We start from the raw sequence: 17852 nt of genomic DNA, 5'->3' as shown, positions 1-17852 counted from the left end.
GCGGAGGGGAGGGCACCGGGACGGGAGGGGGCGTGGCCGCGCGAACAACGCGGCTGCTGACTGGTGCCGGCCCCTCCAATCGGCGGCCCCCTTCCACCCGGCGGCGAGGCGAAGTGGGCTGCGTGTTTCCGGAAGACGTGGCCGCCGCCACTGCCGTGCCCCGTCGCCACCATGATCTCTCTCTCGGACTCCCAGAGTAAGCGCTGCTCTCCCACCGTCGGCAGCCCGCGGGGGGGGGGCGGGGAGCGGGCCGTTCCGCCGCGGGGCTGGGGGTCGCGGGAGGCCCTGGGGGCGGCTGAGCGGCGCGGGGTGGGCCTGTCCCGCCGGTCTGGGGCCCGCCCGCGCCCTTTGTTCGCGTTTCCGCGGCGCGCCGGTCGCAGCCGTTGGAGCGGCCGGGGCTCAGGGCCGGGAGCTCCTCTCTTCCCCCAGCCGCGGCGGCTGTCGGCGCCGAGGCGGGGGTCGCCGCCGCTGGGTGCGGGCTGCCGGGGGGGCGCGGCGGGGTGCGGGGCTGCGGGGGAGGGCCGTGAGCTCTTCCGCGGCGGCGGCGGGAGCGAACGACAGCTGACCGGCTGGGTCTGACGCGGAGAGCGGGGGTGCCCGTGTGGGGCCGGGGTCTTGCTTTCGCTGGACAGAAGCGCCTGCAAATAGAGGCGCTGGAAGGGAAAGCTCGACGGAGTCTAAGCGAAGCAGCCCAGAAGGGTTTAAACAGCGAGGTGAAGGAGAGCGTTGGGTCTTTTGGTTCGAGTGAACGTCTGGCGTGTGATGCGTTTCTGGCGCGGTTGCCGCTAAAGAAAGTGAGACTGCTTCACAGAATCATAGAATGGTCGGGGTTGGAAGGGACCTCTGTGGGTCACCCAGTCCACCCCCCCTGCCAAAGCAGGGTCACCTACAGCAGGCTGCACAGGACCTTGTCCAGGTGGATCTTGAATATCACCAGAGAAGGAGACCCCACAACCTCCCTTGGGCAGCCTGTTCCAGTGCTCCATCACCCTCAGAGAGAAGAAGTTCTTTCCTCATGTTCAGAAGCAACTTCCTCTGCCTCAGTTTGTGCCCATTGCCCCCTGTCCTGTTGCTGGGCACCACTGAAAAGAGTCTGGCCCCATCCTCCTGACACCCACCCTTGAGATATTTATAAGCATTTATAAGGTCCCCTCTCAGCCATCTCTTCTTCAGGCTAAACAAGCCCAGCTCCCTCAGCCTTTCCTCATAGGAGAGATGCTCCAGTCCCCTCACCGTCCTCATAGCCCTCCACTGGACTCTCTCCAGTAAGAGCTTGGTAAGCTCAGTTATGAAGGAGGGTAAGTGTGAGAGACGTAGAAAAGAAAGCTAAAAGAACTGAGTTTAACTTGGTAGCAGGGTACTGGAAATGGGTATTGGTGAGTCAGTCAAGGCCGAAGGCAAAGGCAAGCAGAAAAGCAGGCTAGCGGCGTTCACAGTCAACGACTTCTTAAGAACTTCAGGTGCTGTGCTCTGTTACTGGGATGAGCACTAAACCTTGGGGTTAATTTTTAGATTTCTGATGGATTAAAAACTTGTGGCCTTTGCTCTTGCCCATTCCCTTGTCTTCCTGTCCAGAGTATTGATTGGAAAAAAAAAAAAGAAAAATCTCTTCAGAAAGCGGAGATCTATTCACTGTTTTTAGTTCCTCATTTGGGACCTTTATCTTACTCCGGTGCTGACTGGTGGTTTTAACTGTCAGAACCAAGAGTAGTAAGTAAAATACCACAGAGTTCAGGGCTTTTTAGTTTTTTTTTCACAGCTTTTCTGAAATTCTGAAGATATTTTTAAACTTGCTGCTGTCTGGAAAAATACGGAGTTTGCCATAGAGTCGCTGGTGGAGTGGTGTGATAAATACCTGGAGAGGACCACGGGCATTCACTGGTGTTTGGAAAGTTATGTCTGCAGTGGTAGTCTAGAATGCTTTTGGAGTGGTTCGTTGAATGGAGTTATAAATCACCAGTAATTGCAAAAGAATGCACATAGTTTTTCTCCAACAAATTAGTTTTTCAATACTAAAAAATATTACTAGGAAAATAACAATAATTAAAAATCGAAACTTTTCATAACCTGTATACTGCATTAATTTTTGTCTCTGAGAGCTTATAATGCACAATTCCATTCTTATTTTGTACACAAAAGCTAGAGGATGTGCATTGTTTTCCCTGAACTTTCATAAGCAATGTATCTTATATTTAAGTGTTAATATTTAAGTATTAATATTTACTAAGCTATTTTGATACAGTGCAGCAGTACTATTGCACTGCTTACAGGATTTCTGCAGAAACGGTGAGAAAACATTGCTTACTCCTTTGCGTAAATGGTAATCATCTGAAAAAGTCCAGAGTAAATGTCACATGGCTTGTATGTATTTGTGCATATCTAGGCATTAAAATGTTGTATTTGTGTATTATGGGAAGGCTCTTTTGGTGCCAGAGAAAGCTTTTAAAAATAGTTCATACCCTCTCCTAGTTTGTTGTTGCAAAGATCATGTACAAAAGGACAGGGTTTTTTTTTCTTCCCCTCAGAATGCTAGTGAAATATATTTCCAAATTCTGATGTGAATCAAGTCAGTAGTACCTCCTACTGAGATACTGGCAACAGAGAATAGTAGTCCTCGACTACTCGTCTTTCAGCAGTAATTTTGGGATGGTGAGGGTGGCGTTCCTTTTTTTTTTTCTTTTCCCTCCACTAACCAGTGAATATGGTTGACTTCCGAAGTGAATCTGAATCCGATGTAGCAGTCAGTGATTGTAAACAACTCTGAAGTGAGTGCAGGAGAAGTGTCAGAGTAGTAATTGCGACAGCTGTTGGGAGTTGGCCTCTGCCTTCCTGCTAGATCCCTACTTTGCGCTCTGTCTGTGGGAGGAATGAATGTTCACTTCCATGACTGCACATTTATCTTATTGGCAGCTGGTAATTCTTTTGGAGTCCTGCCTCCAAGTGTTTTACTTCCAGAATACAGATTGTTTCTGCTCTGGTAAAGAGTACCAGAGAAAAGGGCAGATTGCAGCTGTTATATTGCCATCAGTCAGCAGATTCATTGAAAATACAATTTGCAATTCCATTTTTTGTTCTAAACGAGTATTGGGAATGTCTGCAGTAGGTCAGCTGTAGTAGGTTACTTAGTAGTTTTAATTCTGAGTGGTTAAAATGCTCATAGCGAAAGTTTAGTGGCAGGCGATACTGTAGAACTACAGATTCATCACCACATGGTCTGCAGCCTTGCTGGAAGATGAGCCCTTACAGAAGTTAGGGTAGTTGAATGTTGCTGCAACAAATCTCTTTGAGCTGTTTGGAATTTTTTTTTTTTGTTTGTTTTGCAATAACTAAATGGAAGTTCTGAAATAGGCAGAATGATGTTCCTTTATTCCTGAGCTCTTCAAGCAACAGTAAGCTATTGACTAGATTTACATTGCAGTCAGAAGGGTGACTAGAATACATTCAGGTAGGTCTGGCTAAGAGTAGCCGTGAAGGCTGTGGTAGTGTGGCTGGGGTTTTGGGGTTGTTTGCTTCAGGCTAGACTGTACCAAACTACTGGGATCTTCAAAATACGCGCGTATATATGCACACACAGACACAAACTGGGCTGCTAGCCTGTCTATATTATTATGGCTGTTTTTGCTAGCTGTTTGAATGTATCTCTGGTCACAGGGATAGCAGTCGTGTAAGGGTGAGTACATGGATAAATGCAAAGATTTTTGCAGCCATGTTGCTGTTGCTCCTGTTATTTCTCTCATGTTCAGTCTGCATGAGAGACAAAGGAAGGCCTTAGAGGTTTAATTTTAAAAGTAGGATGTATTTCTAAGTATGGTCTTCAAGACACCTTAGAGGCTATTGGCAAATGGTAGCTTTAATCATAGCTTGATGTTTCTACCCTGGTTTCTCAGACAAACCTTCCATCCTATTCTTGCCTTCCCAGTGTTTACAGAGTAACCTCTACAGACAGGCAGAATTCAAAGACATTTAGTATCTACTAGTTTTGTGAAAACTGGCAAGTGGCTGGAGACCCAAGCTAGTGTTTAACAGCCGTCAGCATGTGTGTAACTTGAAAAGAGCCCACAGCATTAATCTGAGTTGTGTCTGGCCCAGGAGCTGGGGGAAGTGGGGCTGCTATGCAAGATCATGGGAGGTGGAATGTGAGGTCTCGAGGGAATGGAAGGGACCACGGTACTGATGTTACTGTGGTAAATATAATGGCATAAGAGTTGCAAATGGAAAACAGTTTCATTGTCTGTTCACAAAACAATCCTTTTCTCTATGCTAGCAGTAAATCAAAACAGATGTCTTTGCTGTATGTATATATGCATGCATGCTTTTTTGTTGCATTCAATTTCATTAAATAGTTCCAAATATGTACTTTTTTTGATAAGCAACTTCCAAAGATCTCTCTGTTACTGATGTAATTGGTGCCTATAAGACTTATTATGTTTGTACACTCAAGAAAGTTTTTAGGTGGTCATAAAATAGGCTGAGTTTTCCTGTAAGTTTAAAATGTCTGTAGGTTGGACATTCTGAGTTTTTCAGTTTTTATGTGTGTTTCTCCTGGTACCATGTTTTGATACGTGCCTCAACTTCTTTTTCAGAGATTGGAATGGGACTAACAGGCTTTGGAGTGTTTTTCCTTTTCTTTGGAATGATACTCTTCTTTGACAAAGCTCTTTTGGCTATTGGAAATGTAAGTGCCTTCCGTTGAGTCTTAGATTCTTCACTGCTTAGACTTAAGTATGATAGATTTAAAAGAAACTAAAAATACAACAGTATGTTATAAGTTTGAGACTGGATCACAAAAAATACTGTGGCAATTTGGTATAAAGGAAGAGTTGTGCTCAGTGATACGAGTGAATCATTTTTCCTGATTAAAGTTAGAACAGCTCACATGAATCTAAATATCGTACCTCCAGGTCAGACAAGCAGCAGCTTGTTCTGCAGTTCTTATGCTGCTGCAAATCTGATTTTTAGATTAGCTGTCATTGCTAACACTTTCTTTTTTTGTGATCTTGCAAGATAACTGTCAAATTTAAGTATATATTTGGATAAGAATAGTGATGTTCTGTACATGCTAGCAAATGTAGCTTTACTGTGCTTTGTGAGGAAAGAAGGAAGAATGAATTGCTGATAGTGTGGGTTTAGAAGAGCAAATCACCCTTCGTAGTAGAGAGATTTAATATCTTCGTTTTTTACCAAATCAAAGTTTTCACTTAAAGCAAAAGAGAAAATAAATCCTAGTCCACAGAATTCCCTATCCAAAGCAAATATAAAACGACAGGGTGTTTTCTGCATGCAATTATCTCTGTGCCTCTGCCATTTCTCAGCTTCCCCAGGCAGCCAAGAGCACAGCCTGGTAGAGGTTTGCATCCTCTTTTGCTGATGCCTAAAACTCTGTGGTCAAAACTGATCAGTTTCATTCTGTGGCAGCAGTCAAATACTGATATTCACTGAAGGAAAATATAAAAATGTATATGTGAATTGGGCTGCATTAGTTGAAGCATTGTTCTGAACCATGAATAAAGTGTATAGTGGAAGAGTAAAAAATAAAATAATGCTCATTTTTTTTCTTTTCCTAATATAAGGTGAAAATACAATGTCCTGTTTAGGGAAAATGATGAAAACATAGGTAGGAAGAGACAATGGCAGGCTATGTGGTAACCAAAGATAATGCAAGAAAAGGTACTGTATCCTTACAGAAAGTTTTAAAAAAAGAGTGATATCGGAAAGCAGAAGAGGCATTAAGAAAGTGGTTTATTAAATAGCATACAAAACTTAAATTTTATCTATAATCTTGAGCAAAATCTGAGATGCTATCCCCTTCTCAGCAAAAATGCTGCCCAGATGTATGCTTACAATCGGAAATAATAGCAAGTCCTGTAGTAGTTCTAACTAGTTAGGACTGGTGTGACAGTGTTCAGTCTGTACTGGAACTAGTGAACAGTAGAAAGACTGCACACAGTAAACAAAAAAAAAACCCAAAAACCAGAACCCAACAAGTAAGATAACTGATAATGCTCTTCAGCTGTCTTCCTTGTTTTGGCTTTGCACTGTTTAGTAGATCAGTACAAGCTGTTGAAGATGTCTATGGTGTGGGAACAGAGGTGCATTTGTTACATTCTGTTCTCAGTTTTTCAGAATCTGTGCTGTCAGTGGTACAGAGCTTCAGCACTGCTTGTGGGTAACGATTGTACTGACATTACAGGACAGATAGAACTGTTGTCACCAGGTCTTTTGATGTGATTGTGTTTGTCAGAGACCGCAAAGGTAGACTCTTATTAAGCAGCTGAGAGAAGAGTTTTGAATGCTAGCTACAAATGCTTTATGATGGACTTTACACAGGAAAATCACTAGTAAATTCTGTCTCATCATCTATCTTTTGGTATTAAAGGAAGTTGTGCAAGAAACGCAATCTAGTTTTGTAGAATATATGTATGTTTGCATACTAAACTTAGGAGTCTAATTACTATTTTCTTTCTTTGGTTGTTTTTTGTCTCTTCTAGGTTTTATTTGTGGCTGGCCTGTCTTTTGTTATCGGTTTAGAAAGAACATTTAGATTCTTCTTTCAAAAACACAAAATGAAAGCAACAGGCTTTTTCCTGGGTGGTGTGGTCATAGTTCTCATTGGTTGGCCTTTAATAGGAATGATCCTTGAAATTTATGGGTTCTTCCTATTATTCAGGTAAGACTTGTTTCAAAATGCCTGTCTGTATTGGTGCATCTAGGAATAAATGTGTTCGTTTAGTATTGCTGCATTACAGCTGTCAAAGTCGCATCCTTTACATATTCACTTTTGATAGATTTTATGTAAAGTTGTTGATTTACATTTGCAAGAGTAAGTAAGAGTTGGTTGCGAGTTGCCGGAGTTGGTAAGCACTTTTCCAAGACTCAAATCTGCTGATGCTTGTGAGGCATATACCACACTGACTTAGGTGATGTTGTCTAAATGAAGAACTGTAAAGCTTCAAAATATCTGGGAGCCCGAATTGTTAGCAGTGCAGAGTTTAAATACTTCCTCACAAAAAAAAGGCAACTTAGAAACTTAGTATCTTTTTGGTGGGGAGTCTGTGCTTTTCTTTAACAAATGAGGAAAAATACTTGGTTACAAACATCCTAGGTTTGTAACCCTACTCTTTCATTATTGTGGCAGCCCAGTGAAAAGATGTTTTCTGCATGTTCCATTATGCTTGTGCCCTAGTGCAGTCAGAACTGATGGGTTTGGTCAGCATTATGTCAACTCATTTAAGGAAAGATGAAAATTCTTATCTTTTGAACAGCAATCTTGATACATTGTGAAAGCTATAACATGTATCATTTAACTTCTTCATAAATGCAGTTGTAATGGTGAAAGAATTTGACTTGTTAGAACCTGTATATATCTGTATTTTTTCTTTATTTCTGTGGTTGAGGTTCCATGCTGCACTATAGAACAAAGTACAAAAATATGCTAATAAGTAAGAAGGGAGGCTTTTAGTTGTTCATGGACTTCTGTTCAGATGAAGACTGTTTCGTTAATGCTTATTAATCTAAGAACAGACCCCGGAAATATTTTTGAAGTGTTCAGCTGTTGGCTAAATAATACAGTTCCTGTTAATCAAAATCAAACCACTGTCCTCATGGCACTCTTTTTCTGCACTCAGTAAAATTGTATGTTAATCTTATATTTAGTTTGTTTAAATGTTTAAATATTTTTTTAAAATAACCGTAACTTGGCTCATACTGAAGATGGCGAGATTTCTGAAAATTAATTTTGTAGTTTTAACATATGCTTCTTATTTTTCTGCTCTATATGACTATGAATTCTATCACTGGAAATGTTTTGAAAATCACGGTATTTCACTGAATCCATTCTCACTTCTTGCATGTAGCGCTTGGGGTTAATCAGCCAGTACAAAGCAAGTGGACTGTGTTTCCAACCAAACACCCCTCCTTTTAAAAGATCTCTAAAGAATGATAAATTACAATGTCTAAGTAGGTATTGTTGTGGATTATCTGTTGGTGCTAGCCAGGGGCTATAGCAAAGTAGAATAACTGAAAGGATTATAGAAGGTCAGTAGTTACCCCTAGGTCACTAGGACTGTCTCTTAGCCAGAAGAGTATCAACAAGGCATAGGTAAATGTTCACCATTGGAATTATCTGATCTGTTTCCATTTAAAACATCTCTAGACCATCTTTTCTAGTGCTTAATAGTTCTTAGAATCTAAATCCCTTGCTACAATGTTAGCTAGTTACTATTTCAAACAAAGCTTTTTGGTTTGTTTCAGTCTTGTTCGTTTCAACCATTACTATTGTTTTCAGCAACTTGTTCCTTTCTGAAGAAGTTAAAAATAGAGCCTTTCCTCAAGCATCATTTTATGAGATTCCTCAGGATACTGCTGTTTCACTGCATAACAGAAAACTCCCCTAGTTGTCATTGGTCTCCAAATACATAATTTTCTTAAGCCCAAGGAATACCACATCAACTTCTGCGTCTTTGGATTTGTTAGGGCAATATGTTGTGAGGATGGGCATTTATGTGTATCCTAATGGTTCTAGTCATGTGGGTTACCAGGACTTCTACGCAGAAAACCTTTATATTTATCAAGAGCAATTTAGCAGTTCCAGTAACTTTACTTCAGCTCAGACCAAGGTAGTACAAATGTAAACCACTGTATTATACTTTTTCCAGTCTCTTGAGTTTTTTTTTGTTTTTTTTTTTAAGACCACTAAACCAGTTGCACTAGGTATTCAGATCCCTCTGGAATCTTTATTTGTAGGTTGTTGTCTCGCATATCTAGACTGCTTTTATAGTCCCCTTTCATACGCCCTGTAGCAGTAATTGCAGAGCCCCTGTTGTTCACAAAGCAGTGGTTACGTACTGGTGACCAAGAACACTCAAATGACAGGATTGCAAAGATTCTTTTTGATTCGTTTTTTTTAAAGATGCATCTGACTGAAGTGAAAGAGGGACACTATTATTTTGCTCTGGTTTAAATCTAGAACGTCTTTCCCTGCTTGTCTTTATTTAACATGCTGTCACAAGTTTCCCGTCAGAGGGTTAGTCTTTTGCCATACTTTCATGTGCTCGGATTGCATTCACTGGAGAATGCTATTATGGGACAGTATCCCTTGTTGTACTCTCAGCTGCTTTTGGAGGTGTGTTCAGATTACAGGCATCCAAAGCTATGGCTAATAGTATTATCCTTCCTGTACTGACTATTCCTTATTCTTGGCTACACCAGTTGTTTTAATCTGTTAAAGTGGTTTGTGTGCCCTGCATCACCATTTACTCGACCACTGAAATGGTCTGGTCTTACAAAAAAAAAAAGAAAATCTCCAGGAAAAAATTGCTGGGGTTGATATTACCCAGCAAATAGTTCTTACCACTGTAGTGAAGAGCATGACGACTTGTGAAACTTCACTGTTTCACTGTGGCTGGGGTCTCATTACATGTTAATCCTTATTCTGTGCAGGGAATGTACAGCGCAACAAGAGATAACTCGGCATGCCACCACCAGCTGAATTGCTGCAGTTGGCTGCAAACAGCTGAGATACTGCTGTAGAAAATCTGTTTTCCTGCTGCAGAGGCAAAGGGGACGGTGCAGGGGACTACAGCATAGCAGCTGTGCTGGGCAACATCCCCTGGCTCATGACTGAAATCTCCGACTTTACATAAGTTTGTGAAATAAGTGAATACACAACTCTGTCATGCTTAATTTTCTTTAGTTAATGTAAAGAGTACCTTACATGGTTTCCAAGGGGATTACTCAGAATTAATTTCAGTTGTTTGCATTGGGTGTTGCAAGAATGTATTTCCTATAGTGTAAAAAGAAATTATCTCAAAATATGTATGGTAATTTTGGGAAATCAGTTGGGTGCATCAGTTCTGTTCGTTAAGTTGGGTATTCTTTCTGGAGAGCTTACTGAGGCTTGCCAGCTGTGACGAGAATTAAGTCCTTTTAAAAATAAGGTGTTTCTCTCCTGGTTTTCTCCTTTCTGTGCTGAATGTATGTTGATATATTTGGTTACATTAACGTGCTGCTAACAAGCTGCAAGATTTTATGTAATCTTGCTTTAAAAAATACCTCCTGTTTCCTCATTTTATAGCAATATGAGACTAGTCTAATTAAAGTAATACAATCTTCTGATGTCTTTTCTAAAGGGGGTTCTTTCCTGTGGTGGTTGGCTTTATTAGAAGAGTTCCAGTTCTTGGCTATCTCTTGAATTTACCTGGTATAAGCTCGGTAAGTGTTTGGTACTTCATACAAAATTTGAAGCTTGTACTGTTTTTTATTCCATTGTTACAGCAATAGTAGAAATGTATCAGAAATAAAGCAAATATTACTTTAGAGCAGTGGCTCTGAGTGTATTCCTGTATAGTTCTTGCACCGTGCAGATTGTCTTCATTCCCAGTGAGATGTAAAAAGAACAAAAGGACACCTGTACAGAAGGTGCCCCCGTTTACACGTTGTGGAGAGTGCCCTGGATTGTGACTTGAAACACTGGGGTTCTGCTTCCTGCTTCACAGTTGGCCCTAGGTGACCAGATAGGTGAATCGTGCCACTGTCCTGTGCCTCCTCTCCTGTCTGTATGATGAAGAGGACGCTGCTGTTCTTTGTGTGGTATTTGGATATATTTATGAAAAGTGGCCTGTAAAAGCAAACAGTTTAGTTCGATGTTAAGGTGCAGCTTATGTGGTGAATCCAGAAACTCTCATGATGCATAATCATCCATCGGATATATCTGTTAAGGTCCACTGCACCAGGCTGAGTCTTGCTACTCACTAAGATTTGTATTTTTTTAAGTGCAATTTTCCATTTTCTTAACCAAATAGCCAGGGATTTGAAGACAGTTAAAAGGTGCCAGAAAGACGGTAATCTAGGGTGTTTCAGTCAACTACTTTTACTGTGCTAATTTCTGTATGTGTATTTTAACACAAGCATTTTTAACCCTAGTTTTGAAAGCCACAGTTTTAATAGCTACTGCTAAAAAATTAATAGGGGATGTAACTTAGATGTGTACAGGCTGTTTCATAAAAATTAGTGTTCAAGATCATCTGTTCCAATCTTACAGTTAGGCCAAGTTCTGGCTCATAACTCATGATCAATTGAATGTTTCATTTGTCAATTGATCTTACTTAGCCATATTTAATTTGATCATAATGGGGTTAAATCTTGTTTTAAAAAGATAATTGTTAATGTTTTATTCAAAGCCTACGTAGGCTCAGAAGAGAATCCACAGTAATGGTCAGTTGAAATATCTTACTTGGTCTACTAATGCATGTGTGGCTGATACTGTATTGTTTTGTTTTAATCATTAAGCTAGCAGTGTAATCTGCATTCTTTTATTTTCTTTTTCATTCTGTTGCATCTTCATGTTGCACTGTTAATGTCTATATAAGAAAAACATGTCATGCAGAAACACAATGGCAATGTAAGATTTTTAATTTTCACAAACTTTAATCATGAGACCTTGGTGAGTACTATTTGACTCTCATTTTCAGTCGTGTACTAAATGTGCAAGTAGCAAGTAATATTTGAGAGTAACTTCACTGTACATAAGTGTCATGCAGCTCAAAACCTTTTTGTCTCCTTTTCTACAGCTTGTAGATAAAGTTGGAGAAAGCAACAACATGGTATAATGACAAGAGGGCGGAAGACTGATTCTAAACTTACTGTATTATTTATAAAATCCTTTTGAAGAATATTCAGCACAAAGATTAAGTTGTGTACAAAGGAAAAGCTTGTTACATTCTTTACATAACAGTTTAATTTAAAATGTATAGTCAACAATATACATTAGAAAAGAAGCTCAGCAAGTATGCTTCTAGGAAAGTAACTCCAGAGTTCAGGAAGTAGACTGAAGAAGTGAAAGTCATGGAATAACCCATGTTACAACTGTTCAAGACTATTTTTATTGTTTTTGGAAAACATACTAGAGGCAATGAACCCTTCTGGAATTCACGGCGCCTGTACTTTACCTCCTTATTTTGAAGGTGCAGTAGAGCAAACAGGCCTGCGTTTTTAAGGGTGACCCAAACTTATCCAACCCTCTGCTTGCTATCCTCAGAGTGCAAAAAAACAAACAGAAAACTTCTTGTGTAACAAGAGATGCGTCTGTGCATGAAGGTGAAGATGACTATTCATCTTTAAGTGTATTATGACAAAAAAAAAAAGGAAACGGTTCTGTTGTAAACATTTTTGTAAATATGTGGCTGAAATAAAACATTGTTATCTTAATGTTTCAAAGCCAAATGTAAGTTGATTGTATTTGCCTTCCGTTTCGGAATATGCAAAAGGTCAATCTTTAATAACTTCAGTCTTAAATGTTGGTTCTGAACATGTAGAGCTCAACAGGGGACTCTGGAAACTGACTTGTGCTCCTTCCAGTTTGTTCTCCTTGAGTCATGTTACAAGTGCATCCACGTGAGAATGTAGCCCTCTGTCACTAACATGAAAACTTTGTGAAATATGCTTAGCTTGGAAAAAAAAAAAGCATTTTGTTAAGGTGCTGACATGAACCCTGTGAAATGAATCTTATCAAAATTTGAACCTTTGTTTTTAAATAGTTTGAAGCTAAGGTTTCTGTGTTTACTCTGGAACTACGAGTTGACTTTTATTTTTTACAGTAATAAAATGAAAACTCAAAGTTCGGTGTACGTGAGTCTCTGGGGAGAAGATGGAGCTCATGGGGCTAACTAAAGATCAAGTGCCAATCCCTGTATGTTTTATAACTGGTTGCTTGGGTTATCTTCAAATAACTTCAAACTTCTCTCAGTCACAGCAACAAGTTAGCTGTTACAGAGGTTCGTGGCTAACCTGGAATAAACATCACATTTCTGCTTCTGTTGGAATGTTAAACATTCTGCACTTTCAGTAGGTTTAGTTACGTAGTGTCCTCACTTAACAAAACGTGATCATTAAGTAAATTGTATTTGTGCAACCTGTGGGGGTTTCTGTTGTGTTTAACTTTCTTTTCCCTTAAATGTAATCCTAAAAAAATTAACAAAATGCAATGGTGGTATTTCAAGTAGCTATGTAGTCTTGAAGGCCTGATGAATGTGGTTTTGCTTTTTTTTTATTATGCATTTAAAATTGGTATTTTCTAAAATAACTTAAGAATCCTCATATACCAACCCTTTTGGAAGTTGCCATGAAGTTTATAAGACATGTTTTATTTTCATTACAACTGTGTAAATAGCCACAATCTACTGTTCCTGATATTTGCTTCCTTCTCAAGCAGGCACAAAATTATTCAGTGAAAAAATGCCATTGTATTTGCAATGAATAGCATCTGAAAAATCAGTGGGTTTACTTTATAAATGACAAAAAAATGGCTCTATTTGCCTGATGGCATGTGTGTTATAGTTTACAGACAGGACTAAATATGACTTGTGGCTTCTACCTCAAGAGATAAACCAATTTTAACTGCTCCTGTAGATCTGTTGTGCGTTAAGATGACTAGAGGATAACACTACAGCAGTTTAGCAAACTCGCCTTGTTTGCTTTGGTAGAGCACTAGACTGTACTGTGGGAATCAAGTACTGTTTAAAGCAGACAGTGTTCATTTACATTAGGAGTCGGCTACCTGAAGATTTTTTGTTCTTGTCTTTTGCAAAATAACTTGATGGGAAAGGTAGATTGCAGCACATGACTCTGGAAATCCGACTGAAAGCAAGTTGCTCGGTAAGCTGAAGTACCTCCATCAACAAGAAAGCTGATGATACCCTTCAGAGGTGATGAATGTGCTGCTGTATAAGATGTTTTCAGCCCTCTGAAATGCCGGGACGTAGGCAGTTCATCTCACTTCTGTTTAATTCATCGTTTTAAATCAAAAGTCAGTTTTTTGTTGGATGTGAACTGTTGTGAAAAGCGTCTGAGGGAACAAAATTGTATGTCACATTTAGCATAGTCTTTATCCCTCAAGGTAATGTTGTCTTTGAGACAGTTTTGCCAAGGTAAACGTGGGTGGCAGCAAAAGTGAAAATGACTTAGCCTTAAAGTGTTTCTGTCATTGTAAAAATATCTAACAGAAACATGCTTGGATCGTTTCCCCTTTTAAATGTGGTTTATAATTACTGCTTTAAAAATCGTAAGGGTGGATCTTATTCTGAGCAAATGAGTACTGTAAATATCCTTGTCATACCTTGAATAAATGGGTACCTTTTTCTATAACTTGTCTTTGTGTCTCTTTACATGCACACTTTAAGAGGGAGTTTTGACAAGTTTTCCTTTCCAAAGGTTAGGGACTGCATGGTGCAAATGCTTGTCTGTCTTAGGCTGTTGTGACTTTCATAGTAAATAGTGTCTTTAATTAATCTTAAATGGAAAGCTTTTCTCTTTTTCTTATAATAAACCTTTTACATAAACATCCCCCTCATTCACGTTCTGGTTTCAAACACATCGCAACAAAATGTGGAAATTACGTGGGAAATAGTTTCTTTGTTAAACTACCTCCTTTCCTTTCCGAGGAAGTAACTGTGAAACTTCATGAGAAAAAGGCCATGTGTCTAGAACTTGGAGCAGGTTCTAGCCCCTGTGCTTTCAGTTTAGTTCAATTACATGAGTGCAAGTTCTCTATCTCCTGGAGAGTGGCCTGATAAGCAGGTTTACTGTTCTGAGGTGACAGGCAAGCTTGTTAGCCCAGTGTCAAGGATTTTGGCAGAGGGAGCAGAACAGCAAAGCAGGGATTTAAATTGGTTGGTGAGGTGTTGTGTTGGTGCTATGTGCTAGCTGATGATTTTGACTGAAGTTCCAGCCTCAGCTTTTTCGATGCTTTTGACTGAAGTTCCAGCCTCTCAACTTTTACCAAAGTTGGTTCTATCCTAACAATTCCAGAGAGCTAGCGCTTCCTGGTTGGTTCTATCTGAAGAATTCCAGAGAGCTGGCAGAGGATTGGACTAGATGACCCACAGAGGTCCCTTCCAACCGCTACCATTCTGTGATTCCTAATTTAAAAGGCAAAAATCCCAGCTACATCTAGTTATATTTGTTGAACTGAGAGGTATAATGTTAATCTGTATGTAGCTCATGGCCAGTTACTTTCAGTGAACAATTAGCATTGATTAACCAGGAATACTTTGACTTTGTTGCTCACAATATGGTACCACTGTAGTTTAGAGTCTGTGTCAAAAACATTGTGAAGAAAGGTATCTTGTCTGTGCAGTAGACATCAAAGACAAGGTTTTGCTGGGTTATTTAAAAATTGTTTCCTCGCCAGATTTCAAGGTACAGACTCATCTAGTTGTTGCCTTTCTGTTTCGCCTGATTATCAGCCTGGAAAGTAGAGTCCAGGTCCTTAAACCAAATGTAGTATGCCTGTCTCCCTGCTGTCTCTTGAGATGTCACTGCCAACCCCTGGACTCCTGTCCCTGTTTCTCCAGCTGCTGTGTCCTGGCTGGCTTTGGCTGTTCATTCTACCCTACAGGTTGCCATTACCAGCTATGACAGCACCAGTGTGCCATTACCAGACTGACTTTACCCAGCAGAATTTGGACTTTTGTTCTAAGCATTACCCTTCTAGTACTCATCTTGGCATATTAAAGTGTCTTTCAGAAGATTTGGAACTTGTGCTCAGTCCAACAAAGAGATTCTGCAGCTGCTGTAATCCCTTGCCAAGCCTAATTTCAGCACAATTATTGTATGCTAAAGCATCCTCATCAAATATGTGACAATTTACAGATAAATGACAGGACTGATGTGGAGTAATTTGGTGTAGAATTCATTATCTCAGACTAAGCATTATGAATGATAACTTGGGATATTACTCAAGATCTATTTATAGAAATGCATGTATGTGTTTAACCAGTTGTCGGTGTCTGGTTTACATACTGAAGCAGTGCATGTCCAGAGGTACCCTTGCTGAAAAGCATCTGTGTTCCTGTATACTTTCTACCAGATACCATTTCTGATTGAAGTAGTACCACCGCTTTGCTGGGGAGTGTAATGAATTTCCTATAAAAATATGTTATGTTCGAAGTATCTTATTGCATGATGTCAAAAGCTCATAAAAGTGTCAGGTTCCTAAGCTGACTCACCACATACAAGGAACTTCTCCGCTGAAGGGCGACAGTGTTTACCCTGCTGTTTGGTACAGGAGTGCAGATCTCGTTAAGATCTGCGAGCCAAGACGTTCATAACCGAGAACGGACAGTACAGCCAACTGCAGGCAACGTGCACCTGATCCACAACCGCTTTATTGTCCTTTTTTCCGTGCCTGGCTCTGAACCTCGGGGCGGCAGCGGCGACCACCGGGGAAGCCACCGGGCCTCGTTGGCTCCTTGAGCACGACAACGAGGGGCCTTGGCTGCCCGGGGTCCCTGTGGCAGCGAGTGGGGCTCTCCCCGCCCAGCCAGGGACCAGCGATGGAGCGGAGGCATCTCACCCGGTCAAGGGCAAAAGATCACTTAATATTGCCTTCTTTTCAGATCAACCATGCCACGAGCCAACAGCTCGGGGTCCTGCAGCCAGTGAGCAGGACCCGAAAAACGCCTCAAAAACGTCTGGCTGGTTTGTTGTGCGCTTCTGGAGTCTTTTGAAGCTTGACTGAATTTAGACCGGGGGAACCAACCGCAACATGGCTGTAGAACACGAAGCGGGCGTTGATCTTTGCAGAGAGCACGGTTCCCGCCGGAGCGCTGTGCATCGGCCCCTCACTCAGCTGGCGGGACTCGGGGCGGTGGGGCCGTAACGCGGGCACCGGGGAAGCGGGCTCTCCGCTGGCCGCAGCCCCGCTGCCTCCCTGCCTCCTCCTCTCCCAGTAACAGCGATTTCACGTTGATTCCTACAATTTAATTCTACTGCTTTGAAATAAAAGGCAGTTTTGGCCCAAAATGTTTTACACCACCCAAAAAAAGCCACATTAGGTCAGTCTTTAAAAGTATGGTGGTTTAGTTTTCCTATCAAAACCAAGCGGCTCAGCAGCGAGTCTTCCAGGTGGCCTGCCTGAGAGGCTTCTATCATTTACTGTCTGTGGAGAATTATCCTCAACTTGCTTCCCTTCCCCCCCCAAAAAAAACTCCAAAGAAAACATCAACAGTTCAAAATATTTAGTGTTTCCTCTCATTTACTTTTCTGCCAATTGTTAAGTGGGCCTGAGTGGGCAAGAAAGAAGCGACTCGGAGGTTATGAAGCCTTGGGAGCCACCTTGGTTGGGGAGGACGGGCTGGAATCATGGCGCTTCCCTTCAGAGGTGAAGGTTGACTGTGAGGAGACCTCAGGATTCCCGTGGCCCAGGTGCTAAAGCCTCAAATGGAGCCAGCCGAGGGGGGTCTCGGCGCTGACTCGGCCTCTGAGGCGCCGCCGCCACCTCCCCGTGCCCCCGCTCTCGCCTCTGGTGCACCGAAACTCACTCTAGATGTTTTCCGAGCGCTTTGCTTCGGAGGTGTGACGGACACCGTACCTTCTGTGGCACAATGGCAGCTGGCCCCGGTGCAGCAGGGCTGCGGGGTGGGCGGTGCTGAGGGGAGCTGACATGGCGGCGGCGGCCTGGAACCTTCCAGAAGAGGCCTGTGGGGAGGGGTCCCCCACCGCCGAGGAGGCTGTGAGGAGGCCGAGGGGAGGAGGGCAGTCGGGGAACAAATGTCTGGAAGAAATGTTGGAAGCGAACTATGTTCTTGGTTAATTCCCAGAGGGTAATGTTTTTCTTGCCTCTCAGGGCAGAAATAAGTGACATATTGTCAAAGTGCTGCTTGAGGAAGAACGCGTGAAATGCTCTTTCCCTGAGTGGGTGGTAATGAAAGAGCAGGAGACGTCGTGTTTATTCAGTTCCAATTACCCTCACGCACGCAGGCCTTTTGCTTTCAGTCTTTTTCTTACTGTTTTCCCAGCTGTCAGGTGCTGTGTGGCTGCTTTCCCCTTTATCTTCTCTCAGGACTCTCGTTTTTTAA

At 41.6% G+C, this 17852-nt stretch overlaps 1 protein-coding gene across 2 annotated transcripts; it reads left to right on the top strand.

Moving 5' to 3' along the window:
• The first annotated feature begins 92 nt into the window (after positions 1 to 92).
• GOLT1B (golgi transport 1B) lies at positions 93 to 14118 on the top strand. Of its 2 annotated transcripts, XM_075440020.1 has the most exons (6): positions 93 to 196; positions 4584 to 4675; positions 6489 to 6667; positions 10128 to 10209; positions 11178 to 11211; positions 11568 to 14118. In XM_075440020.1, the coding sequence occupies exons 1-5, from the start codon at positions 172 to 174 to the stop codon at positions 11184 to 11186; spliced, it is 387 nt and encodes a 128-aa protein (XP_075296135.1). In that variant the 5' UTR covers positions 93 to 171; the 3' UTR covers positions 11187 to 11211; positions 11568 to 14118. The 2 variants fall into 2 exon arrangements, with proteins under 2 accessions (XP_075296135.1, XP_075296126.1); XM_075440011.1 differs by lacking the exon at positions 11178 to 11211.
• Positions 14119 to 17852: the final 3734 nt, after the last annotated feature.

The sequence above is a fragment of the Opisthocomus hoazin genome, chromosome 1 (assembly GCF_030867145.1).
Source record: "Opisthocomus hoazin isolate bOpiHoa1 chromosome 1, bOpiHoa1.hap1, whole genome shotgun sequence".
NCBI lineage: Eukaryota > Metazoa > Chordata > Aves > Opisthocomiformes > Opisthocomidae > Opisthocomus > Opisthocomus hoazin.
Note: the sequence above shows the minus strand (reverse complement) of the source record. Positions and strands in the feature narration are given on the sequence as shown.

Coding starts and splice junctions, on each gene's coding strand:
- GOLT1B (XM_075440011.1), top strand. CDS start 172: ATGATCTCTCTCTCGGACTCCCAGA. Junction 197..4,583: donor CTCTCTCTCGGACTCCCAGA/GTAAGCGCTGCT, acceptor CTTCTTTTTCAG/AGATTGGAATGGGACTAACA. Junction 4,676..6,488: donor CTCTTTTGGCTATTGGAAAT/GTAAGTGCCTTC, acceptor TGTCTCTTCTAG/GTTTTATTTGTGGCTGGCCT.